The sequence below is a fragment of the Cucumis melo genome, chromosome 9 (genome assembly GCF_025177605.1).
Source record: "Cucumis melo cultivar AY chromosome 9, USDA_Cmelo_AY_1.0, whole genome shotgun sequence".
NCBI classification, from domain to species: Eukaryota; Viridiplantae; Streptophyta; class Magnoliopsida; order Cucurbitales; family Cucurbitaceae; genus Cucumis; species Cucumis melo.
In genome coordinates this window covers 20,697,700-20,722,835 of record NC_066865.1, presented here as the reverse complement: position 1 = coordinate 20,722,835, position 25,136 = coordinate 20,697,700, and the positions used below count along the sequence as shown (strand labels likewise).

Genomic DNA, 25,136 nt, shown 5'->3' with positions numbered 1-25,136 from the left:
ATAGGAATACTCGTCAAAGAGTCCAAAGTTCAAATGACTATTGTTTATACTTCAAATAATAAGTTAATTTGGAGATTAGTAATAGGTACACGACTTTCTTTAATCCAATTCATACTATTTGACTCAGTCTTCAGCCACATAGGTTGTGTGTGGATTAAAGAAAGTGGTGTACCCTAATACACACTTCATTCGATGCAAAAATTACTCTACTTTTTTACAATAGCTTTAGCTTTTTACCCTTATTTTGAGTCTCATTTTTCTTAAGTATTCTATTTTTTACGATAATAATAAAAAAACATTATTCTTAAACTTGGTCAATTAAAACTTTATCCTTCGACGTGATTTGACATTGACTTTGTTTCTCAAAAAATAAAATAAAAATCTCACTGTTTATTTAACTTTAATCTAAATATGCTATTAAATTTGACCCCTCCAACTTAGACAGGGGTGTATTATATCCTACAAATCAATTCAGTTCACGTAGGACTATCAGTTTGATGGATAAAAAGAAATTGATTCCGATTAGCTCAATTAATGCTAAACACTCCTAAAAAGGGTCCATTTCTATCATTTCAATTCACGTAGGACTATAGTTTGATGGATAAAAAGAAATTTATTCCAATTTTAGAATATATAATTTGTTAGACTAACCCTTTGGAATTGTATAATTTAAACTCTAAACTAATAATTGTATCAATTTAAATCATAAATTTTGTAGGTTATATAAATTCAAACTCTAAACTAACTCTATACAATTTAAACTTTAAAATTTTAAAAATATGTCAACCCAATACATAATAGAGAATTTAAATTGATATATTTATATAAGCAAAAGTTTAGGCCTAAATTAATATGACTATTAGTTTAAAGTCTAAATTGAAATAATTATTAATTTAAGTTTTGAAAACCTAAAGCATGTATGGCATACACATACAATTCTAGAACTTATATGTGATGCCCATAATCTCTATGGCATACACATGTATATTCGTCCTATAGAACATGTTATTGTTATATGTAACACATGATTTGTTCCTATTCAAATCATGTACTATATGATAGTATACACAATTTATTTTGAAATTACATTATTTTTTATATTTTTAGAAAGCAAAACAATTTAATCATTGATTTATATTCTCACAGATAAAAAAGGATTTGAATATTTTTATTTATATAAAAATGAAATCAAACCGAACCGAACCGAATAGGTCCGATGGGGGAGAAGGGCAATACATGTAAAAAGCGAAGGAGAGCTTGGAGTTTTTAAGTAGGAGCAAATGTTTCTGTTAGAATATCAGTTTTCTCCAAAACCGCTTTAATTTATTAATTATTATTATTACTAATTTTCTAATTATTATTATTTCATTTTTTCTCTATGGTTTTAGCTCTGTTTTCCCTCCATTTCCGATTCCCCCAAATCTTCTTTCTCCTATAAAACCATTTCTTCTTCTCCATTCCTCAACTCTCTCTTTTTCTCTCTTTCGCTCGCGTATTCTTTGCCGATTCAGGTCAGTTCTTCATTCGTCTTTCTCTTGATTTTTCCATTAATGGACGATACTTTTCCTCTGTTTAATTAAATCATTACTTTCATTATTTAGTATTCAACTTCTTTGATCATCTATTCGTGATGTTTTCTTTTCGATTGAGTTATAGATTACTGTTTATTGTGGAAAATATTCTTGACCGATCATTTATCTGATTAATCTGTTTCTTGAATGCTTGCTTTGGAATTTTTTTTTCAGTTTCCATCTATCTATCTCTGTTTCGTTTTTCTTGTTTTTGTGGAACTGATGTAAAGGAATCGAGAACTTTCTGTTGATCGTATGTTTATTGAAGTTTGAGATCGTAAAGAAAATGATCTCTGAATCTTTCTTTTTGAATCTTTGAGTTCGGATCATCGAAATGAGTTAATGTTTGAAGTTGGTGTTGTTTCGTTTACTGTTATGGAAGAAAATGTGCGGACGTGGTTTGATTAATCAGTACTGTAATTTGTAGTTGAAATGCATAAAAGCACCACTTCTGCGTCGAATACTATTGCTGCTGCGACTACTATGTCGTCGTCGTCGCAGCTCAAGTCGCAGCTTCAAACAAATGATGTTTATGCTTCTCTCTATAATTCACCAATCTTTGCTCCAAAGCAACCCGTGCCTGTCTCACTTCCATTAACCCTCTATGGTGATTCGACTCACGCGGATTCATCAATTTCGGGTTCAAAATCGATAAACAATCATTTCTATCAAACGCGCGTCGTACAAGATCACCAAGAAATGGTTAATCGCCATAGCCTCTGTCTCACTCAGCTTCGAGAAGCTACCGAAGAAGCCGATGCTCTTCGACAAGAGAATATCCACCTCAGAAGTATTAATCACGAGCTAAGCAAACACCTCAGCCTTCTGATCCAGGCTTCGGTTCAGAAACAGTACGGCTCCTCTGATCAAGCTCCTCCGTTTAATTTTGTGGAAGGATTCCGCGGACTCAGTCTAGCAGAGAAGGGAGCAAGCAGTTCGGCATGGGAGGATATTTCCGATGAGAGCCCGACGAGCGTAATGGAGGGTGGAAGGGTAGAGGGCGTTGAGGTGGAGAGATTTTCGCTCCCGAAGAGCATCTCCGTGAGGTCCAATGGATACTTGAAAATGGCACAAACCGGGACCAGCCAGGGCGGAAAGATCCGCGCCTCATCTCGGCCCAGAACTGCAAGTCCTGTCAAAGTTACGGTAATGACACGTAATTTATTTTTACATGATTGCCCTTTTCATTCAACTAATCACGTTGTGAGGCCATCTAATGTCTGAATTAATTTTAATCACGTGATTCTAGAGAGATTATAGCTCCAATTGCTTTAGGAAGAAGAAATTGTTTGGTTACGTGGTAGCTAGGATGATAACTTCTTTAGTATCTTTGCTTCAATTATAATTACTTTTTTTCGTAAAAACAATCATATAACTAATTAACCACATTAACATGTATCTTGACAAATGGTTAATAATAGGACGAAAGTTTCTAATAACATATAATATGTATTCTTTTGAGTACCAAAGCTTCTAATATTTTATTTCCAAATATTGTATAGGTACTAAATGTGGAGTATGAAACATTATCATTGTGATATTAAATAAAAGAATGATGTTAGTTAGTTAAACATAGTTACAAGTAGAGACAATTCATTATCATAGTGAAAATTTGACTCTGCACCAATCCTATTATTGTAGTTAATATTGAGTCACATATGCTGAATTTGTTATTTTTTCTTCTATCTTTTCTTAACCATCTGCAGTCAATTTTTTCTTATTATTGCAATTACTTATTTACTTCCCCTTTCCCTTTTTGTCCTTTACTTAGATTTAGTGCATAGTAGCAATATTTAGGTGCATTTTAAGATATATTCATCTCTGTACTTTGGATTCTCATCAAATACATAAACAAAGAATTAAAATAATGGTTAGACTCAATTTGATAGGATATATAACTCTAAGATGCACCTAAAGTGTCTTTTTCTTATTGGTCCAGTCAATTTTCCTTTCTTCCTTGTAGTTCATATGTTGAATGTGTGGTAACTTTTTCTTCTTCAATCTTTCTTAAGAGTAGCAGTCAAGTTTTTCCTTTTTTTAGTTTTATTCTCAGCACTTATTGCAGCTAGTATACTAAGTCCCATAGGTTGATTGTGTTGATTTCAATTTGTATTAGGTACTCTTTCAGTCAAGTCTTTTTCTTGCTATGTTGGGCCTTCTTTAAATTTGATTATATGTTTATCAACATTTCTAGTTCATGAAAGCATGTCAAATCAGTTCCTTCCCAAACTTCATATTTTATTAAACAGGATTGATTTCGATTGCTACACTGATTACAAATTGCTTTCTAATAAGTACACACTAGTCTAATATTATATTTTTATGATTTTCCATTGAACAAAGCTATTATAAGATGGTCAATTTGAGAGAAGAAATGGTGTTGTTTTGAAAATACAGCAGAAGGTGTACGTGCAAGGAGTGAAAGAAGAGGAAAAGCCACTAGAACTTGAGGTGTACAACCAGGGCATGTTCAAAACCGAGCTTTGCAACAAATGGCAGGAAACAGGCAGCTGCCCCTATGGAGACCACTGCCAGTTCGCCCATGGAATAGAGGAGCTTCGGCCTGTGATCCGCCACCCCCGCTACAAGACAGAAGTTTGCCGGATGGTCCTCGCTGGAGTCGTCTGCCCTTATGGTCATCGCTGCCACTTCCGCCATGCTCTCACTGACCAGGAAAGGCTCATGGGGACACTCAAGCCAACCTGCAGGACCTCCACCACCCCTAAGCTGGACAGGTGAACATCATCAATTTACTGAACTGATCATCCTTAATTCAACACATAAAACGTGCAATGATATAAGTCATACACAATGATTTGTTTGGTTGTTGTAAGCCTCTAATGAGAGCCGTAAATAATATCCCATATATAAGTATAAAACACAAAGTAAGAACCATATATACAAATCATTAGAGACCAAATTAGTTTGTTCTGGTAGATATATTGATGAGGCCACAATGATGGAGATAACTAGATAAGAAGAGAATTTTAGGAAGAAAGAGAGTCAATGCCCTTTTGTTATATTTTGCTGTATTGATCCCTTTTGTTCTTCCAAACTCCATGTTTTTTGAAACTCTAATAGCCTGTGCCTTAAGCAGAGCAAACTATGTGTAAAGGCTGAGAATACCTTTTTTGAGGACACTTGATTTGATTGTTTTAATGGACAAATTAAAGTTGTTCATTCTCTTATACATGCTTTTTTTTTAAAGATTGATAATCACTGTGGGAAGAATCCTACGGTAGAATAAATATTGATTTAGATGCATTCAAGTATTCACCTACTTCAAATGTTTTTTATCTTTTCGTCATGCAAAAATATGATTTTTGTGTGGTGATCGAGATGAGAAACATATGAAATGGGTGCAACCTAACTAAGATGTAAGTTAATTATTTTTCCAAAAAAATAGCCTTGAAAAAAATTCAATACATCTAATTAGGTTGAAAAAATATTTTAATTTTTTTATGTGCGTAGTGAGAATGAAATATATAAATATAAGTATATCTCTTATCATAAGATGCACTCAAATTATTATTCAACGACCTTTTTAGTGTTTAGAAATTGTATCTACTTTCATATGATTTGAATTAATTGGTAGATTTTTATACATGAATCTGTTTATTTTAGATTTTCCAAGCTCTCCATCTTTAGGTAGCTTTTCAAGTGATCTAGAAAGGAAAGTAGGTAAATAACCTACTAAACATTTTAGTTTTCTCTTAAGCAAAAGGTTTATAATCAAATAATTACCATGTGTTTTTGGTTAGTTTAGACTCATCATTTAACTAAGATGGTAAAGGTTCATTAAGTAAAAACCATTTGAATTTCTTAAAATCTTTTGTTCAGTATACGTATAATATCTTCATTAAATATTTTACACTTCAATTTAGAAACTCCGTCAAATAAAAAGGGTTTGGAAATTTGAACTATCGATATATAAATGACAAGTCAGGAGAACTTTTAGAAAAATAATTACAATTATTTTGGAGTTGAGATGTCATTTGTCAATCTCAATACCATCAACAAACTCCTGTAACTAATTTGAAAAAAAGAATAAAGAACTTTCTAACTAATTTCTCGCTCAATCCTATATGAAAAAACCTGAGTTTCATTAGTTAGAAAAAAAAAAAAAAAAAAAAAAGAAAAGGTCATCAAAACTTCCTAATGATTCATTAAAATTGCCTATCTTAATTTTAATTTTGTAAAAATCATCCCAATCGTAAAAATAACAGTACTGAATTGAATCGATAATTATTATAGAAAGAAAGTAATTGAGGAAGTTGAATAAATGATGAAATAAAAAATGAGAGTTAATACGAATAACGATATAATAAATCTTTTTAATTATTAATGAACTAATTAAAGAGTTGGTGAAATTTGGAGAATCCAATCCATACAACTCAACACAATTTGGAGAACCAAATACTCCCCGTATAATTTTAGTCGTAAAAGTTAGCTCTCAAATTTATACAAATATTAAACTTGGACTCTTAAATTTAACTAAAAAATCGAGGCGAATAATTGAAACCAGCTGAAATGACCTCAATCAACAAGTTTTCTACGAGGAGTTGGTTCTAGGTTTTAGCAAATCTACCAGTCATTCAATTAAATAAGAAAAATCATAAGGTTTAGATCAAACAGATTGACTTCCCTAGCTATTTAACAAATATGGCTTTGAAAAAAGCATTGGGGCATACACATTTTTATCTTTCTTATGATTATAGGAAGCCTAGATGTGGTATGAATTTGAATATTACCAAAAAAACGAAAAAGAAAAAGAAAAAAAAACTCATGATCTATGTTTTATCTTCATCTCCTTTACTATCTACATCGATTATGAATCTGCATCATTCTAAAATGTTGGTTCAAACATGTGCAAGCACAAAGTTTTAAATAGGAAATAACGATACAATTAATTAAACTGAATCTATTAATTTAGTTTGAGTAAACTCTTGATCTATTACTGAAAAATTGAGTATATTTTAAGTAGGATACGAGGGTGTTAAGAAATAAAAAGAGTTGAATTCACATAGAATATATATACGATAAAATAGTTCATAATGGGGAGAATATATATGACTTGTTTAACTTAAAATTGAACTAATAAGAGGGCAACTATGACTCTTATTCAGTCTTTGTTTAAAATTAAGAACCTTTAACTTTAAAAAGTAAAGAAGTTTTTAACCTATCACAAAGTCTATAAGTTTTTAAAAAGCATCATGATAGAGCATTGTGTAGGTCTATAAGCTGCAAATATAAATTTTTAAAAATGCAATAGTATAACAATTAAACTTTGAAGGAGTGTTTGATTTACCAACGAGAGTTGAGTTTAGTTGGTATAATATACCAACTCATTGTTTAACCCACCAACTTCAAACATTGGTGGGGTGGAATTGAGTTGATATATTTTACCAACTCCCCCTAACTCTCTATTCTTCCAATGCGTTCAACGCTCCATTCATTGGCCATCGTTGACTACTACTATTGGGATACTCTCGAAACAAACTTTGACGACCATTTTCACATGTACAACATTGGTGATCAACTTTGAACTTTGACAATCACCTTTGAAGACAACTTCGAGGACCAATTATGGGCTCTGGCAATCACTCTAATGACAACTCCGACGACCACCTTCACGGGACCAATTTTGGAACTCTACAACCACCTCCGCATGACCAACTCCAACTTAACACCTTCATGCGACCTACTTTGACGACCAATTATGGGCTTCCACATGCATCTTCAACAATAACTCTGACAAAAACCTTTGGGCAACCAACTATGACAACCAATTTTGGGCTTCAACAATCACTATTGAATGATAGCAACCAACTAATATAACCACCTTCGTGTGACCAACTTGTTGGCCAATTTTGATTGCATTAATTGTGAAAATGTAGATAAATCCTAATGACGATCCAAATTTTTTATGCACGTTCAACTCATACGTTCTATGACAATTAAAGTGTATTGTGAGGTTGTCGATTATATATCTAATTGTATTTTGTCAACTTTAAGTGTAATAGTCATGTGTAAAATGAATTTACATATCAAATGAGTATCAAGAATTTGAAAAAGTATGTATGCAATAGAAGGATGGAACAAAAAACTTAAGGAAAAAAAAGACAAAAGAAACTCAAAATAAAAAAAAAACTCAAATTAATGATAGACAAAAAATGCAGAACAATGAGAAGAAGAAGAGAAAGAAGAAGAAACTACTAATGAAAATCATGTAGAAAATTTTGAAATCAAAAGTTTTTATTTCTCTTCCATTTCCCATTTTATTTAACATTAATTATTATCTATAAGTTATTCAAATAAAGATGTATAGAATAATTGAAAAAAGTTTTAAAATAAAAATAGTAATTATAAAAATATATAAGGAAGAGTTCCAAAAATAAAGTCTATATCTCAAACATAGATATATAAATTCAAACAAAACAACTTTACACCTCAAAACACATATATATGAACACAACTATACAACTATGCAACTATATACCTCAAAGATAAATATATGAACACAGATAAAATAACTATACCTCCAAAAACACAAACATATAAACTCTAGACATTCTATATCAGCCCCAACAACTATAAAGTATCAACAAATAGAACACAATCCAAAGAAAAATATGTACAAGACAAAAAATTTGGATTCAGCTCTCAATATCTATATGAGATGAGTTATATGGAGAGTCTATATTCGGTAAAAGTGCTATCATTTCAATTATCGCTGCAATTGGAGGCTCCAAATGACATCATCCAATCAAATTTAAACTTGCGAAATCGGGCTTGGATTGAATTTGGGCCAACGGGCCCAATACTTTAGAAGGTAATGAAAAGCCCATTTCAAAATTTGCACTAATTTTCGATCTTTGTTTCTATATAAATTCTGCTTCTTCAAATTTCTAAGTATTCTTGATGAATCTGAATTTCTAGGGTTTCACGACAGACAACAGACGAAGCTCTCACCTCTCTGAGGCGAGTGGGAAAGGGCGCAAGGTTGAGAAAGTCTTCGGACATTGACAACTTGGAAACTAGAAATTTAAACTTAGTGCAAAATTCATTCTGTTTGTTGTGAATTTGAGCTGTTCTTTACTTTCCAAGTCCACCCATGCCCGCGGATTTTCTCATCTCTTCTACCTTTTCCTTCTCCCTCGCCTCCATGATCACGTATCTTATATTGTGTATAATTTAGTTTTGTAAGTTCATTATCTGTTTAATTTTCGATGATTGCAGCTAGGATTTCTCATTTCTTTAGCTCGTAATATTCACCATATCTAGTGGGGTTTGGGATACTTGAGGAAAGAAAGCATCTTTTCTTTGCATGAATCGTTGCATATGACTTAGATGGAATGGCCTCTAGTGTGTCGCCATGTTTCTAGATTTCCATGCATAGCTCGATTTCTACTTTCATTGGTACGCACTTTATGTTTCCTTTTCCTTGAAATCGTTGATTAATGGAAACTAGAGTGGGACTTGGATTTTGTATTAAAGTTGGGTTTATTCGACCAAGTTCTTAAAAGGGAAGTCCATATTTTACGAACTTAAGTTATCAGATATCTGAAGTTAATCTATTTAAACTTTGTTCCCCTTTTTGAAAGCCTTGACAACTTGTTATATGCTTTCCAAATTGAAATGCAGGCAGGTTTAATTTTTTTTTTCAATAGTTGATTTGTAAACTTTAGTTTTGAAGATAGGATCAATAACTTTTGAAAGCCCATATATGTGAGTAAATGCATAACCACTATATGTTGTTGCGACTTGTTTTGACAGAAGTTTGTGAAATCATGATAATGGAATGATGAAAAATGTAGATAACTTACTCTTAATGTATTATCTAATTGAAGTAATATTGAGGTGTGTGTTTAAATTCTTGGTCCCTCTTTGGAATAAGCGTGGTTAAATTTACCTCTTTGTGGAGCATTTGGTTAACTGGTAGAAGAAACTTTTAGGTTTCTTTTGGGACTAGAGATTTCTATGGAGAGGTCAAAGCTTTGGCAAGGTTTTTAGTATCATTGTCTACATTTTTGTAAATGGATTTTATCTCGTATTCCTTATAATTGTAATCCTTTTTGTTGTTGTTTAGGATGTTGTCTTTTTCATTGGGTATAAATTCCTTTGGTAGTGGACTCCTAGTTTCACCTATGTTGTTACAAAGAAGATTTGAAGATACCGTTGAATATGTTAGTTACATAAGCCTTTATCGTTTATACTGTCTTATGTTATTTGCATGCTGTATTACCATGAATGTTGTTTTCCTCTTAATTACTTTGCTCCATTTATTAGGAGGGGTCGTCAAGTTTGTAACTAGTGACTTACCATGAGGGACATCCATGATTGTAATGAAGGTTTCTAATTTTAATTTAATTTTTTTCTTTCACGTTTTATATAATTTATAACTTGGAAATATTTGGATTAGTTTGTTATTTTCCATTTTGTTTTGGGTTGGTTGTGTCACATTCTACCAAACATCTTCTTTTCTGTTTCTGATGGTTCGATTGATTAATCTCTAGTTTTTGCTTTGGTTATGGTAAGTTGATTTTCACGTTTTAGTTGTTTTTTAAAGAAATGTTTAGTGCAAGTCACAAATTTAATTAATAACCTGGATGTAACAATGCATCCCCATTTGGATGGAAATGATTTATGGATTCGGTTGATGTTTTGCTTTGTTGGGGGTTTCATGAAAAGTTTTTGAGAAAACTTGTTTGTTGTTCAAGAATTTAAAGAACATGGGGTAAGGATTCTGTGGTGATGTTTGGCCAAGGGAGTGAAGTTGTTTTGCCTAGGGCCGTGAAGTTTGAGTAGTTGTGCTAGGCCTGAAGTTTATGTCTAGGCTGTAGGATTATGTTACCTAGAGTTATGTACAATCAGGGAAATTCCATTAACTTCAGAACTCTCTCTCTTTCTCTCTCTCTGTCTGGCAAAGACTTGTTTTTTTTTTTTTTTTTTTGTCAATGCTAAAATTGAGATGTAAAACTTATTTTTATTTTTTATTTTATGAATGTTTCATATAATTAATGTTTAATGACTATTTATCTATTAATTTCTCCTTTCCTGGCATAGTAGTATTTGAAAAATACATTAATCACAATTACTTAAAAGGACATAACCTTAATAATTTAAAAGAAAGGATGATTAGGCCTCATTGACCTGGTAAAAGAGAGACAAAAGGAAAGCCATTAGAAAGATTGAGAGAAATTTCAGAGAAGTGACAATGAAGAAGAAGTGAAAGCTGTGCATAAGTTTTCGGTAAGTGGTGGTAAGAGCCTCAAAGAAGTGGGTGAACCTCCAGAGAAGAGAATGGGACACAGCTATTGAATAGAGAAGAGAAGTGATACTGCAGGGAGTGAAAGAACGGGAGAAGCCTAACGGCGCATAGAGGGCTGTGTGGATTGCAACAACAGAATACTGCTGTGGTTGAATAGGGTGAAAGTAAGTAAGGAGGGTTTAACAACCTTGCAGGGCCACATACAGGAGTTGGCTTAAGAACACCACTCTTTTAGCTTTTCCAAGAAATTGAAACCTCCCATTTCTTTAACTCTCACTCTTTTTGATCTGACTTCTTCGTTTAGTATGTGGAACAAACTACAATTGGTAGTCCACACAGGACCCGTGAAATTCATTGAAAACTAAACAATTCAAATCCTTTGAAAACACAAGGTAGAATTTCTTCAGTTGGAAAACAAGAAGTTTGTGGGTATTCAGACAAATGTGTGTAATTTTCCTCAGTAGTGGGCTTTCTTTTTGAGTTATATCATTGTCAATGAAAGTAAGTTCTTTTGGCATTGGGGAAACTAGTGCTAGTGCCTGCATTTTGTATTTGTGATACACCCAGCCTTTACAACCATGATGATTGAAGCAAAAGATTCCATCCCCTTTGGAATCTGTGTGTCATGTCAACAAAGTCCAATGACACATCTATTTTCTTGGATTTTGAGTTAAACCCACTCCTACACCTTTATCTGCACAGGGAATTTTCTTTTTCCCTCTTTATCTGGTCATGGTTCATCTCATAGTGAGATGGAGCTCAGAGAAAATGACCTAGAAAATATTATCCTTATTCGGGTTGAACTGGTTGTTTCGTAAGATTAGTTGAGGTGCACAAAAAACCATTGTCTATTTAGATTTCGTTGCTAGGAAATATTCCTTTGTTATTATTGATTATCATCACACTCGTGTCTCTTTGTTTGTATGCCTGAGGAAATTGTGTAGGCTTGTGAATCTTAAAACTTTACACAAAGGTATGCAAACTGTAGTGAAAATAATCACAACAGATGAAAGGAGAACTGAAGTAGATGTTTGTACTTCTACTGCTTCACTAAGTAAGTTTTATGCCTGCCTTTTTAATTATATGATTACTAATTTGCTATGATCAAGGGAGAATTATACTAGTCTGTTATAGAAACTTCTTTCAGGAAGAGTAAAAAGAAATGAAAAACTATGGAGAGCCTATGATAATGCTTTCCGCATAAGTCTAACTAACAGATAATATCTGAAAGTAGGATCTACTTGTTGCCTCGATGCTTTTCTTGGTCTGATGCCTATCTCTACTTTTCTAGGCTTTGAAATTGATTTATTAATTAGACAGTTAAAACTTTAAAATTTAATTGGTTTACTTGATGCAAAATTTGTCATTTTCGTGTCTAGCAAGTTTGCGAATTTGGCAAAAATGTAGAATAGTTCTACAGACTTAGTTGACAAAATTTTAAAGTTTATGGAACATAAAAAACTCTTTACCCAACTCCTTAATAATAATAGGATCCAATTTTTGACTTTGACCTAGCGCCCTTCAATTAGGGAATACTATTGTGAGAGAAAGAGCTTCTAACTGCCACACAATCTTTGTTACCCCATGCATACACAAGCAACGGTACTATTTGAGTATGGCGAGTTCTGATGCTTGAAAAGGGGCGGTGTTTTGCATATGACAGCTACACTAATGGAGTCATCAACCACTGCCTATTCTTCCTGATAAAAAAACTCGAGTTTGATTATGGCCCTATTTATATGATTTGAGACGATTTGAAATATTTTTTTGCTCAAAGTTGTATGACCCTTTTACTTTATGTGCTATTTTTCTTATATTTTCAAGATGTTTATTTTTGTTTGTGTTTTAAGATTTTTTGTAGGCAGCCTCTGGTATTTTTTAACATACATCACAAACACTACCCTTTTTCTTTTTATATTTTATAATTCTTGTTGATATCTAAAATTATCAATCTGACCTTTTTGTTCATGGTTCATTAGTTTTGAACCGGAAACGGTCAAATATAATTCAATGTTTATAGGTAGAAATGTTCTCATTAAACTATAGTATATATATATATGCCCTGGGTGGTATTTTAAAAGATTAGGAAATGTATTTATTTGTGCATATTGCATATATTGCTTGACACATACATATACACAAAGTGTTATTCTTTGCACCATTTTGTTATATTTGTTGGGAACATTTTGACTAACTTTACAGGAAACATAAAAAGTGAAGCATCCCTAACAGTAATTTAACACTTCTTTTTTATAATCCAATGCCACAAAGCTTTTCCAAAAGCTAAAATATAAAAGATAGAATGGAATCTCCATGTTTTCAAACTTCTACTGTGCTAAAGTCTTCATTATTGTTCAAATAATATATAACATTTTCATATCGCTTTTTTCGCCTTCATTACTTTCACTTTACTTAAATCCATTGAGCAAAAAAGATAAAGTCCTTTATCATGAAATATGATTGATATTATAGTTGTCCATCAACCATTTCACGTTATGATATGTATTTTATCCATTGAGCTATGATTGAATTGGATAATTCAACTAAAAGATGATTAATTTGTCTGGAAAGAGTTTTCATGGCATGTAGTTTTCTATTCCTATTTTAACAATCATTTATGCATAAAATTGTTCAAACTTTCTAGCCTGTGTTATAAGGGTATGTATCAAACCACCTGAAATTTCATGATTTCTTTTTCAATACTCAAGTCCGACAAACTATTAATTCTTTCTTATAAATCACAATGCCAAACTATAAAATCAATATTGATTAAAATTAAACAAAAAGTAAAGATAGAACAAACATGTTCGTAATGATTTTTTAATATCACCATGGTTTAATACATCGTTTTAAGCATTTGAGAAGTCATTCTAAACGAACTACTTCTAAACAAACTTTTATTTAGTTAGCACTTGGCACTCGACAAATCTAGTAGTTCAATGCGATTGGAGACAACAAACCAAAATTTACACAAGTAAGCACAATATTCCAACCAACACAGAAAAATTTGCATTAAAATGAAGAAAAATACATGCTTGGTGTAAGTGATGCATGCTCAGCAGCAGCAGCAAAAACAAAAAAAGAAAAAGAGAGAAAAAAAAAAAAAAAGAAAAGAAACCAAAACCCTAACAAAGGCTTTGCTCGTATGCATCTCTTACAACCCATGTCTTCAACACTTAAAAAAAATTAAAAAAGGGAAAACAATGAAAATCTCTTTTTTTTTTTTTTTTTTTCAAATCAAAAAGAAAAAGAATTCGGACCATTACCCTCAATTCCCCTTTGCAATGCATACATAATTCATAAGACGCTCTCCCAAACCCCTTTAAATCTCGGTTATGACAAAAGTTGAATGAGAGAGATTCTTGATTTTGCAAAAGCTCTGGCTTTTCATTTTCTATGCATCTCAACAATATCGTAACATTATATATCTACAATAATAATATTACAACAACGACCAATCTCTGGCTTTGCCCCATCGCCGCCCGCCACCGGTGCTCTCTCCTTGTTGTTGCTCTGGTTGGTCACAGCGCCATTGAAGAAATTTGAAGTTTGCATTGTTAGAAGAAGGAAAAAGAAAGAAGGAAGGAAGTAAAGAGAGAATTAAGGTTAGGCTATGGAGAGAGGGCACAGTGGGAGAGACATATAAAGGCAAAGTTTTAAGCTTTTTGAGTGAAATTTTATGACTTTTTTTCCAAAACTTTTTGTTTTTTTTTTCAATATTTTAACCTCTAGAAATTCAACTTATGTTTTTTTTTCTTTTTTTTGAGAATATTAAACTTAGGTTTTTAATGAATTTGAATTTTATTAAATTGTTAATAGTAAGATAAATACATGAGTTTGAAGAGTTTAAATTTTGGGATGAATAAGAGTTTTTCCCCTTTGTTTTTTCTCATTTCATCAATTACCTTAAAAGATCGAACTATTTGTATTTAAGATGTAATCGGATGATATATTATTTTATTGTTTTTAAAAACATATTTTTAACTTTTGTTCATTTGGGTATTTGTAATTTCAAAATTTCTATATTTTTGGTCATTCTCATCACTTTTAAAAAGTGACTATTTTCTTTAATTATGTTCATTTTATTCTATTTTTAAGAAACGAAAATGATCCATTTTGAAAGTTAAAAATCAAACGAACAAAAATAAACCACTTAAACAGGAATCAAAATGAACTAATTGTTTGAAAGCATAGAGAGCGATACAAACATTTGGAGTCTCACACAATTGCTGTTAAAACATTTGTTTTATTACGTAAAAATTATTACCCAAAACTTAAATAGAGTAAACCTCGAATGGTATATAGTAGGGGAAGGGAATAAAAATTCCACTAACTCGATTTCCAATGCTCTTGGAATTATCATGTCATGGGCAAAAGAGGGAGGAGGCTTACAGCTCGAGACAAAGTTTTTTCTTTTTTCTTTTTTCTTTTTTCTTCTTTTTTTTTTTCTTTTTTCAAATATATAAATTTAATTTCTTTTGTATGAAAAAGAAAAAGAAAAAAGAAAAAAGAAAAAAGAAAGGTGAACTTTTTGGTATTATTAGTAGGTTATTATTGGGTGGTGGTGGGAATTTGATTGGTGGGTCATTTGACATATGAAATTGTGTTGAGAATTTTTGTTTGTCAAACAAAAGTGGACCATTGATTGATTAATTCCACTAACCAAAAACACTAACACCCAATTAATGCATTTGATTGAGCCATTGATTGACATTTTTTAAAAAAACAATAATAAAGAAACAAAAATAACTTTCCCAATTTTCAAACCTAACAACCAAACCTCAATCATTTTTCTTCTTACTTCTTTGGAATCTGTTTGTTTCAATACTCAAACATTCTTAACATTGTGTTGGATAATGTCTCTTAGCATATTTTTGGTATCAAAATTCAATACTTAGTTATACATGTATTCTTAATTGAATCAGTGTTTTTGTTTGCTTTTTAAAAGTTTTAAGATTGGTTTTTAATAGAAAAATATTTGAATGCAACATGAATTTCATCTCAATACAACAACGTCATGGAATATTGGGTTTTTGTTTTAAAAAAAATGATTATATTTTCGTGTGTAAAAAGTTGGAAAGTATGAGATTAAGTATAACCTAAACTGCACCTAATTATTACCTTGCAATATACAACAAAGTAAACAATTTTTTTTTACAAATATAGCAAAATGTTACACTAATAGACAATAATAGCTAGACAGTATTAATAAATTATATCATCATCTATTAAAACGTCTATTATTATCTATGGCGGTCATGTTTTGTTATATTCGAAAATATTTTCAGCAATTTTTCTATTTAAAACAATCATCCAAAATTTTAATATTTCTAATTTTAAACTAATAAAATCATAATTCAAAGTAAAAAGCACCCTCAAAGGTTTTAAATTTAGGGATTAAGACTAAAGTCAACAATCAAATTAATATTTCATGTAAGAAATATAATTTAACAGTTTTAATTTAGAGGATTTGAATCTATAAATAGTTCATATTAAAAAAAGTATTAATGTTTAATGCATTAAGTTATGCGCTGAATATATATATATATATATATATATATATATATATATATATAAACTAATAACAAACTAAGTCATCTAAAAGCTATAAAACAAAAAAGGACAAAATTAGTTCTTACACACAAATTAAAAAGAGAATTTTTTGGTGAATATATATATATATATATATATATATATATATATATACACTAAACATAAATGTGTGGAGGAAAAAAAAGTTGGCACCAAAAAAAGAGCAAAATATTATTTTGAAATAGAACCCTATGACTAAGAAAATGAGACTTTTTAAGGTATATCTCTTTTCCACTATCAACATTATTAAGTAACAATAAGTAGAGTTTGATGATTAGAATTTAGTAAACACCATCTTAATTAAAATCCATGTCTTAAGCCACTAAGTACACCCATTAAGGGAGCAAACATTATTTTCTCAAACTTAATTATTTTGCATTTTGCTTAATTATATCAACCTTCAACGTCCCCACGTTATCATAAAATACCCCTTGATTTTCGTTGTATACACTCTTCTTCTCAATTTTTTCCTTTAGTTGCAATAGTTTGTTGCTGACCATAAAGCGAGAGAGGGATTAGAGCGCTCGATGGTGTGAGTGAGTGTTGTAAAGGTGTAAGAGAGCAATAAGACATTGAGATTGACACGAGTAATAGATGTGTCAACAACGAGAGAAACAAGACTGCAAGAGAGCAAGAGCAAAAAAACCTGATCTTTATGTAAGACATCATTTGCTATTAATTTTACTGGAATATATATATAACGTAAGCAAAATTACAAGCATCTTAAAATTTAAAAAGTAATCAAATCTCATTTCAACCCAATATTTTAAGTCATTCATACGGTCATTCCAAAAATGTTAGATTAGTTGACAACATGGATCCTTTTAACAAAGACAAGAACCACATTGCCACGTACACGATCTCACTATTTTTGAAGGAGATTCCATTGACGATTTTATTTTTGAATGCCAAACATACTTTCTCTCTCTCTTTCATTTTAACAAAAAAAAAATGTTGTTATAAATCACCAATGACTCTAAGATCTCAAAGCTAGATGAATTACAACTAAATTTAATTACGTCAACACTTATGCAACATTACATTTTGTTAAAACCAATAAAATAACTCTAACAAAAAAGAACCTTGAAAAATAAAATACTTTCAAACCAAACCAAATGCAAAACTACTTTCATTTTCAGCCTCAATACATCACAAAATTTTCCATCTCTAGAATTCATATAGCAAAGAAAACATAAGGATTATATTAATTTTTATTTGCAATAAAAAGTGGATGAAAATTGGGGAAGAAAACAAAAACAAAGAAAAGGTAACAAATCACTTTTGTCTGGATTTGTCAATGCCAAAAGAAAAAGAAAAGGAAAAAACATATCTATAAAGCTAAGGTCTTAAGTCAATGGAGAGATTCTGATCTCTCACTTTCTTTCATTTACATTATTTATTTATTGGAAAATAACTTTTTGATTGTAAATTTCTAGCTCGATTTCAATTTAATCCATACATTTTGAAATGCTACAATTTTACCTATAAATTTTAAGTTTTACTTTAATTTTGATCTTTAAGATCTAAGACCTACACTTTTAAGTTTTGACTTTAACTTTTCATTAAATAATCATTCTCTTTTAAAAATTTTAAATTTTATGTTTCGGTAATTTTACGCCTTTCCTTTTTTATCCAATATATTTATAAAGTTCAAGAACATCATGGACAACTATTAAATTTTTAATCTAAGGAGTTTTAGATCAAATAGACATGGTAAAAGAACTTATAACTTATTTTTATAATGTAACATAATTACTAATAAAAACAAATTAATGTGATCTTTTAAGGCATTGTTCAATAGCCATTTAGTTTTTTCTTTTCTTTTTAAGTTTTAAAACTAAACCTAATTATAAGCACTACTTATGTCCGTCTTATGATCAATATAAATGTTTTAATTACAGCTTTTTATGCACTGTGTTAAAAAAAATAGTTTCTATTTTCTTATTGTCGATGGGATGAAACACGTTTAACTTTCATATGAAGACAACTGCAAATTTGTAGTTTAGAAGAAGAGATTAACCTATAAAATAAAGAATAAAGATTTTGATGCCAAAGTTAGAGATGGGAAACAATTGAATAGGAGAGAATTCGAAGTTTAACTTGTAATGACCTAAGTTGTTCCTTATGGTTTGGATAATAAGATAATTGGCTAGATTGAGGGACATGCTTGAGTTCATGTTTAACTAAGGTTGGCCGCCTTGCCCATTAGACCATATTTTGGGCCTAAAAAGATCTTTTCGACCCAACCATACCCTGGCAAAGCTCGACCTTGGCTAAGCATATAGGTCAAAGCCCAAGCTATCCCCTTTCTTGTATGTCCATTTTGGCCCTATATTAAGTTCAAAAAATCACTCATAACATTAGCCTCCATTCCGGCCATGTTTGGTCTTGAATTTTATATAATCACAATTACCAACCTAACATATTGAGAGTATAATTTTTGTGAGGTGCTCGCAGATTGATCCATTAAACCTATAGTTGTAGTTGAAGTTGACTTATTTGAACAATTAACCTTGGCGGCACTCTAAGGTGGTTCCTAGATTATCTTAGGAATGACCCGACAATACTCTATTTTAGGTTTATCTATGTTTAATTATTTGGAGGCCAATCCCTTTTTGGGACAAACAATCTTTTTAGAAAATGAAAATTGATTTCCTTATGATTATACATATACCTTTTCGAAAAAAATGATCATCCATAGATATGTCAAGACGTGGGATTATTTGGAGTACAAGACCAAATTAGATTCTAAATTGAAATTTATTTAGAGACATGTATTTTTTTTCTTCCATTTGAACACAATTCCATAATTCTTTTAGCTGCTTTCTAATAGATGAGGTGGCTAACAAATGACATTGGGAGCCTGAGATTTTCTCTAAAAAGTTGATAATCAACTCATGAGAGATGATGTGGCTAGCAACTTACCATTCTCTACAAAGATGATAATCATTCTCCGAAACATATGTGGCCGAATATTAACTATATATAAATATATTTTGAGATAAAACTTACTTTGTCCCTAAACTTAGATTTGATATTTATTTGTATTTGTACTTCAATATTAAAACAAATACTTTAATCCTCAAAAGTTTAAATTTTAAAAAGTCCACTAGTTTCTAAAAATCCTTTAAATTTTTAATCTAAGGTTGAATTTGAAATTCACTTAATTAAATACATTTAATAGGGGATGAAAGTGGAGACTTACCTAGGTGTATTTTTCATGTTTATCCTAAGTCATTGTTTATATTAGTATAGTATTATCATCTTTTAACACAATTAAATATTTTAATTCTTTCGATTGATGGTCATCACAAACTTAATTCAATTGATGTTAGTACATGCGCAAGACCAAAAATCTTCCTTCACGTTCTAAGTTTTAAATTTTCACTTCTTTTTCTTTTTTCTTTTAAAGTGACTTTGAAAAGATTGAACTCCAAAGGTATTTTCTTCATGGTGAAATTTAAATAATTTGTTTGAAAATGTATTGAGTTAGTTTTCCAAAAAAAAAAACGGTGGGGTACTCGGCTATTATTCCAAAAAACAGTCAATATTTCTCATTGGGCTCTACTCGATCCAAATCCAAATAAACACCATAGTGGGCCTTTAACGATTCGGCCCATTAAATAATAATTGAAATTGGCATGACTCCTCGTTATTATTATTATTTTAGTCCTATGCTTATACTCTAATTAAAGTTTACTACGCAATCTCTAAAACTTAATAGAAATATAATGCAACATTAATTTCAAATATATAGAATGTACTTTTTCATGTGAAACATATCACGAATCATTTTAGGTTTTATTTTTCAGAATTATCATTTTTATCGTGAAGATGAGCATAACTCAACTTATTTAAAATTTGTAGAGTTTGTAATGATCCTCTAGTACTATTATAGTGTTGTTACAAATAATTGATGTATTAGGTGAAAATTTATTTTGCTAATTCTCGCTTAAGGTGAGAATATTAGTTAACCAAGATATTCCATTAAAAAAATGATAAAATAATTAGATTTAAAACATTCAATCTATGGAAAAAGACATTAAAAAAAAAGCAATAAAAAGAGAGGAAAAAGAAAAAAAAAAAGTTCCAAATGGGCATTTTGGGTTTCCTTATAACATTTTGCTTCCTAATGCTTTGTTCTTTCATTTTCCTCATGGATAGGGATTGGTTGGAAGGATGAGTTTCAAAAGATACCAAATATTAAACATAACTTTGATATAAAACCAATTTCATTGATTTTGACTAACTTTTCAACGCAATATGAAAATCCACCTAGTGGGAAAAAATGGCTTTAATTAATTCGAACAATTATTGAAATAAATTTTTTTTAGAAAAAAAAAAAAAGAAAGAAAGAAAGTCATGAAAGTAGACCAATTGAAATTTATAACTCATTTGTTATCATTGGCCAATCCATGGTTATCATCATTTTGGAGGTGTTTGGTTTGCAAATTGATGGGTGAGATTATATTTTTTTAATTCTCATTTTATTTTCCTTTTGTGAAAATTATACAAATATCCTATTTTAAAAAAATTATATAAAATATATCCTTTTCTATTTTGTAAGTGATCATTTGTTTTTCTTTCAATATTCTAAACACAACTATATTCTTTATGACTAAGGTATTCAAGTACTAAATTTGGGAGAAAATATGGATTTATATCATTTTATTTTAGGTTTATCAATTAAATCTTGAATTTTGGAAGTCCTTTATCATTCTACACCTTTATCTATATTTCTTAACCAACTTCGCGTGAAATTTATAATTTGAGTTTATTAATGTATATTTTGTCCTTAAGAAAATTGAAGATAATATCTTCAAAGATAATATCTTCAATTTTCTTAAGGACAAAATATACATTAATAGAGTTAATTAAAATTATAAATTTTTATATATCAATTATTTTGGTCTCTTTGTTTCGGTTACTTTCGAGAATCATTTTATGTTAATTTTCAAAAGTATGCAGAATGTTATCCATAATAATTTCTCATTCTTTTAAATGTGAACGAATAGTAAATGCATTGACGAAATTAGAAGGAGATTTTGACTTAGAGTCTAAGATTGGTCTCTCTTTAGGTTCTCAATCTTGATTAGATCTCAATTTTATTTTATTAGATAGACTACTCATTTGAGCTTTAATTTATGGACTTTGATACTATATTTGATAATATGAGACTCCATTTCAAAACCAATTGACAATTATCAGATGAGTAATCTACCTATCATATAAAGAGTGTGGGTGTTTTTGATTTTTTTAATGTGAAATTCTCTGCATCTCAACCATAAATAGATCATAATATAGGGTATAAATTGATACTTTTGCAAAAGTTTACTCATAGATTAGTACGATTATTAATTTAAAGTTTAAATTGATCAACCACCTAAATATAATATTATAATATAAAGTTTTTATTTTTAGTAAATTTAATTTTATTTCTAAATAAGTTCTAAAACATGATAGTTGTTTCATAAATTTAGCTATCTTTTATTTAGGTTGAATTATGCAAAATACTCATCAATTTTGAGGTACGTTGCAAGTAAATCCTCGACTTTGAAAAGTTTTGTTTTCACTTTCGATCGTATAAAAAATATTCTTGAATTTTGAAATTGTTCCAAAAAATTCTTCCTTTTTTCACCAAAAGAAAGAATAATAATTGATGTGCATCGTTTGATTTGTATAAACTAAAAGATCTACGCAGTATTCGTTCTATTAAACTAAAGATTGAGATCATTTTTGTCATTTTTATATCATTAAAATCATTCACACAATGAACTATACATTTACTTATCACGTTAATTAAAATGAATGATGTTGTAAATAATGTCACATATATCTTCCAATCTTTATACATTAGACGTTAAATCAATATCCATCATATTTTAACAAAAGAAAACTCTTTCACCGTACTTTTTGAAACAAAATTTCAAGTTCAAGAATGAAAATAAAACTTATTATAGATCATTTGGAAAACTAGAATGTAATCTCTCTTACATTATCTTTCCCCAACTTTCAACCCAACCTTCTATTTCCACCGTTTTCACTCTTTATCATCTCATTCCAACAGGTCTAATTTTTTTTTTTTTTATTATTGTAATTCATTACATTCTAACATCCTAAATATGCCTTTAAAATTTAAGAAGCATATTTGAAACCTACTACAAAGAGTAGGGATATTTTATTAATTTAACCACGTTGTTAGAATTCAATAACACATAAAGTGAAATTCGAATCTACATGTCCTAATCAATTATTTTTTTCGTTATAGTTTTCTTATGTTCAAAGTCCCAATAATAATAAAAAGTAATGATCAAATAATTGACCTTTAAAATGATATCTAGGGTGTTCTCTTATTGTATTATGTTCGAATTGATAATTAAAATTATCTTATCGTCAAATATTCGTCGAAGTAATTATGTATATTATTTTTAATTTCAAAACATTCTGCTCACATTTTACTTTCAACTTTTTAGAAATTCTAACTAATTCCCTCATCAAAATGAACATCCTCTCATTCAATTATTTTCGAAACAATTGATAAAGAAAAACATTAATACCTAACAATTTATCCTATATTTTTTAAACCATACACTCAACTATCACAATTCTTTCTTAAATAAAAACAACAATCTTTTTTAAAATATATATATATAGGAATTCCTTGGGACATCTAAATTTAATTCCCTTCAACAAAGCTTATTTTATTTTCAATATTAAAATACAAGAGACTCGTTTTTTATAACGATTTTTACACATGTCTATACAAAATTTATTTATTTTTATTCAATTTGAATGAAATAAAAAATATTTAAATACATCTCGAACTAAAAATATAATTCTATCTTACAAGAAACTTTGTTTTTTTTTTTTTTTTTTATATATTTAATTATTGAGCCAATGTGAAAGCCTAATAAAGTAAAAGCGTTATTAATTCCTCGGTTGTTGAATAACCTTCCAGCTTTTGTTCACACTTCGGCTTCACTTAGATTCTAAACATTCACTCATTTAATTATGACAAAAATTACATAATATAATCAACCAAATTAAATATTCAAACAGTAATTATATAATACGAATAGTTCTCTATTATTAAACACCATAGAATGTGCAAATTTTACAGCAGTAAATCTAAAAAAATTATTAAAAAAAAAAAAAAATCCGTGAGGATTCTTCAAAAAGGGGAAAAAAAAAGGCTACAAATATATTTAAAAAATCTAAAAGGAAAAAGTAAAGGTCAAAAATTGTAAAAGGAAAAAATGTAAAAAAAAAAATGATATTCTGAAAAATGTAAAAAAGAAAAAAAAGAAAAGAAAAGGAGAGAAAGGGATTGGAACACGTGGCAGGAGCGGAGCCGTGGGATCATCGAAGAGAGAACCAAGCGATAACATGGTCAGGGAGACGGAAGCGGTGGCGCGTGAGAGGGACGCGCTGGTCTAGAAGGAGAGGAGAGCGGCAGAGAGGGCAGTTGAAGTTGAGATGGTGAAGCCAGCCGTCGAGGCAGTCTTTATGGAAGAGGTGGCGGCAGGGGAGACGGCGGACGAGGTGACCGGCGGCGAGAGGGGAGAGACAAACGACGCAATCGGAGGGAGAGTCGGGGTCGTCGGAGTGGGAGTAGGGGTGGGAGAGGAGGCGATTGAGATGGAGGTGGTGGGGAAGAGGGGAGAGATCGGAACGGTGGTCGGCGGGGGAGAGGAAGGCGGAGCGGAGGAGAGAGAGGAAATTGGCAAGGAGAGAGAGGAAGAAGAGAGGGAGAGAATGGTAAGAGAAGTCATTGAGCTGTGAGTGTAAACCCATTTTTGAAAAATTGTTTGAGAAACTTTTGAGAGAGAAAGGGTATAGAAATAAATTGGGTTTGAGGGAAAAGGGAATTTGGGTTCATATGTGAGAGAGAGAAAGAGGAGAAAGAGGAGAAAGAGATGTGTGTGGGTTTTGTGCACATTATTATCAATTGCTACCTACATTTATACTCTTTTTTAACAAATGGGCACATAAATTTTTTATTATTATTATTTTAAATTTAGTCTCGATAATCTAAACCCGCAGGTTTGTGGTCGTTATTTCGATTTAGAAATTTTTAAAATGAATATAGCTCATTTGACATATGAATGTGTAACAAAGTACAAATTTTTAAATATGTTTTATGAACTTTTTTTTAACCGTAATAAGTTGTTATTAACAAATTGAGTTAATTATTTTTTAAAAAATGTTATTGATATTATAGATATACATTTGATATAGAAGAAGACTAGTGAAAATTTCTAATTTAGGTTTGTGCTTGGAAATGGTTTGAATTTTTCTAAATTGAAGATCAAAGAATTGAATTTGTGATTTTTTTGGACCAAATAAACATAAATTTCAAATTTTATTTAAAATTAATAAACTTATGTATTTTTAATTTTGTGTCTAATAGGACTGTGAATTTTAATCTAACATGAAATAAATTCTTAATATTAAACTCGGAATCCTTACCTTTTAATTTTGACAAAATAGTAAAAAATTTAGACGACTCATAATTATTTCGAACAAAAAATATAAGAAAATGTATAAATACACATCATATACTTGATACGATAAACAGAAACGTACGTCTTATACACAAAAACATAACATTAAATAGAGTCCATTTAGAATGTGATCCATTATGGTGAGAAATAAATGTTGGAGTGTTAAAGATTTTTATCTAAAATCACATTGTTTAAAAG

General features: G+C 30.3%; 2 protein-coding genes and 1 long non-coding RNA gene across 4 annotated transcripts; 2 read left to right on the top strand and 1 right to left on the bottom strand.

Annotated features, from left to right (window-relative positions):
• Positions 1 to 1,309: 1,309 nt before the first annotated feature.
• On the top strand, positions 1,310 to 4,761 carry LOC103504589 (zinc finger CCCH domain-containing protein 15-like). Of its 2 annotated transcripts, none has more exons than XM_008468949.3 (3): positions 1,310 to 1,511; positions 1,999 to 2,717; positions 3,969 to 4,761. In XM_008468949.3, the coding sequence occupies exons 2-3, from the start codon at positions 2,004 to 2,006 to the stop codon at positions 4,308 to 4,310; spliced, it is 1,056 nt and encodes a 351-aa protein (XP_008467171.1). In that variant the 5' UTR covers positions 1,310 to 1,511; positions 1,999 to 2,003; the 3' UTR covers positions 4,311 to 4,761. The 2 variants fall into 2 exon arrangements, with proteins under 2 accessions (XP_008467171.1, XP_008467172.1); XM_008468950.3 differs by having other exon boundaries at positions 1,358 to 1,511; positions 3,972 to 4,761.
• A 3,742-nt stretch (positions 4,762 to 8,503) lies between these two features.
• Positions 8,504 to 12,728, top strand: LOC103504588 (uncharacterized). Its single transcript, XR_007823503.1, has 2 exons — positions 8,504 to 8,773; positions 9,661 to 12,728. It is a non-coding gene; the product is annotated as an uncharacterized LOC103504588 (long non-coding RNA).
• A 10,768-nt stretch (positions 12,729 to 23,496) lies between these two features.
• On the bottom strand, positions 23,497 to 24,364 carry LOC127150924 (E3 ubiquitin-protein ligase RHA2B-like). Its single transcript, XM_051089723.1, has one exon. The coding sequence runs from the start codon at positions 24,226 to 24,228 to the stop codon at positions 23,794 to 23,796; it is 435 nt and encodes a 144-aa protein (XP_050945680.1). The 5' UTR covers positions 24,229 to 24,364; the 3' UTR covers positions 23,497 to 23,793.
• Positions 24,365 to 25,136: the final 772 nt, after the last annotated feature.

Coding starts and splice junctions, on each gene's coding strand:
- LOC103504589 (XM_008468949.3), top strand. CDS start 2,004: ATGCATAAAAGCACCACTTCTGCGTCGAATACTATTGCTGCTGCGACT. Junction 2,718..3,968: donor CAAGTCCTGTCAAAGTTACG/GTAATGACACGT, acceptor TTGAAAATACAG/CAGAAGGTGTACGTGCAAGG.
- LOC127150924 (XM_051089723.1), bottom strand. CDS start 24,228: ATGGGTTTACACTCACAGCTCAATGACTTCTCTTACCATTCTCTCCCT.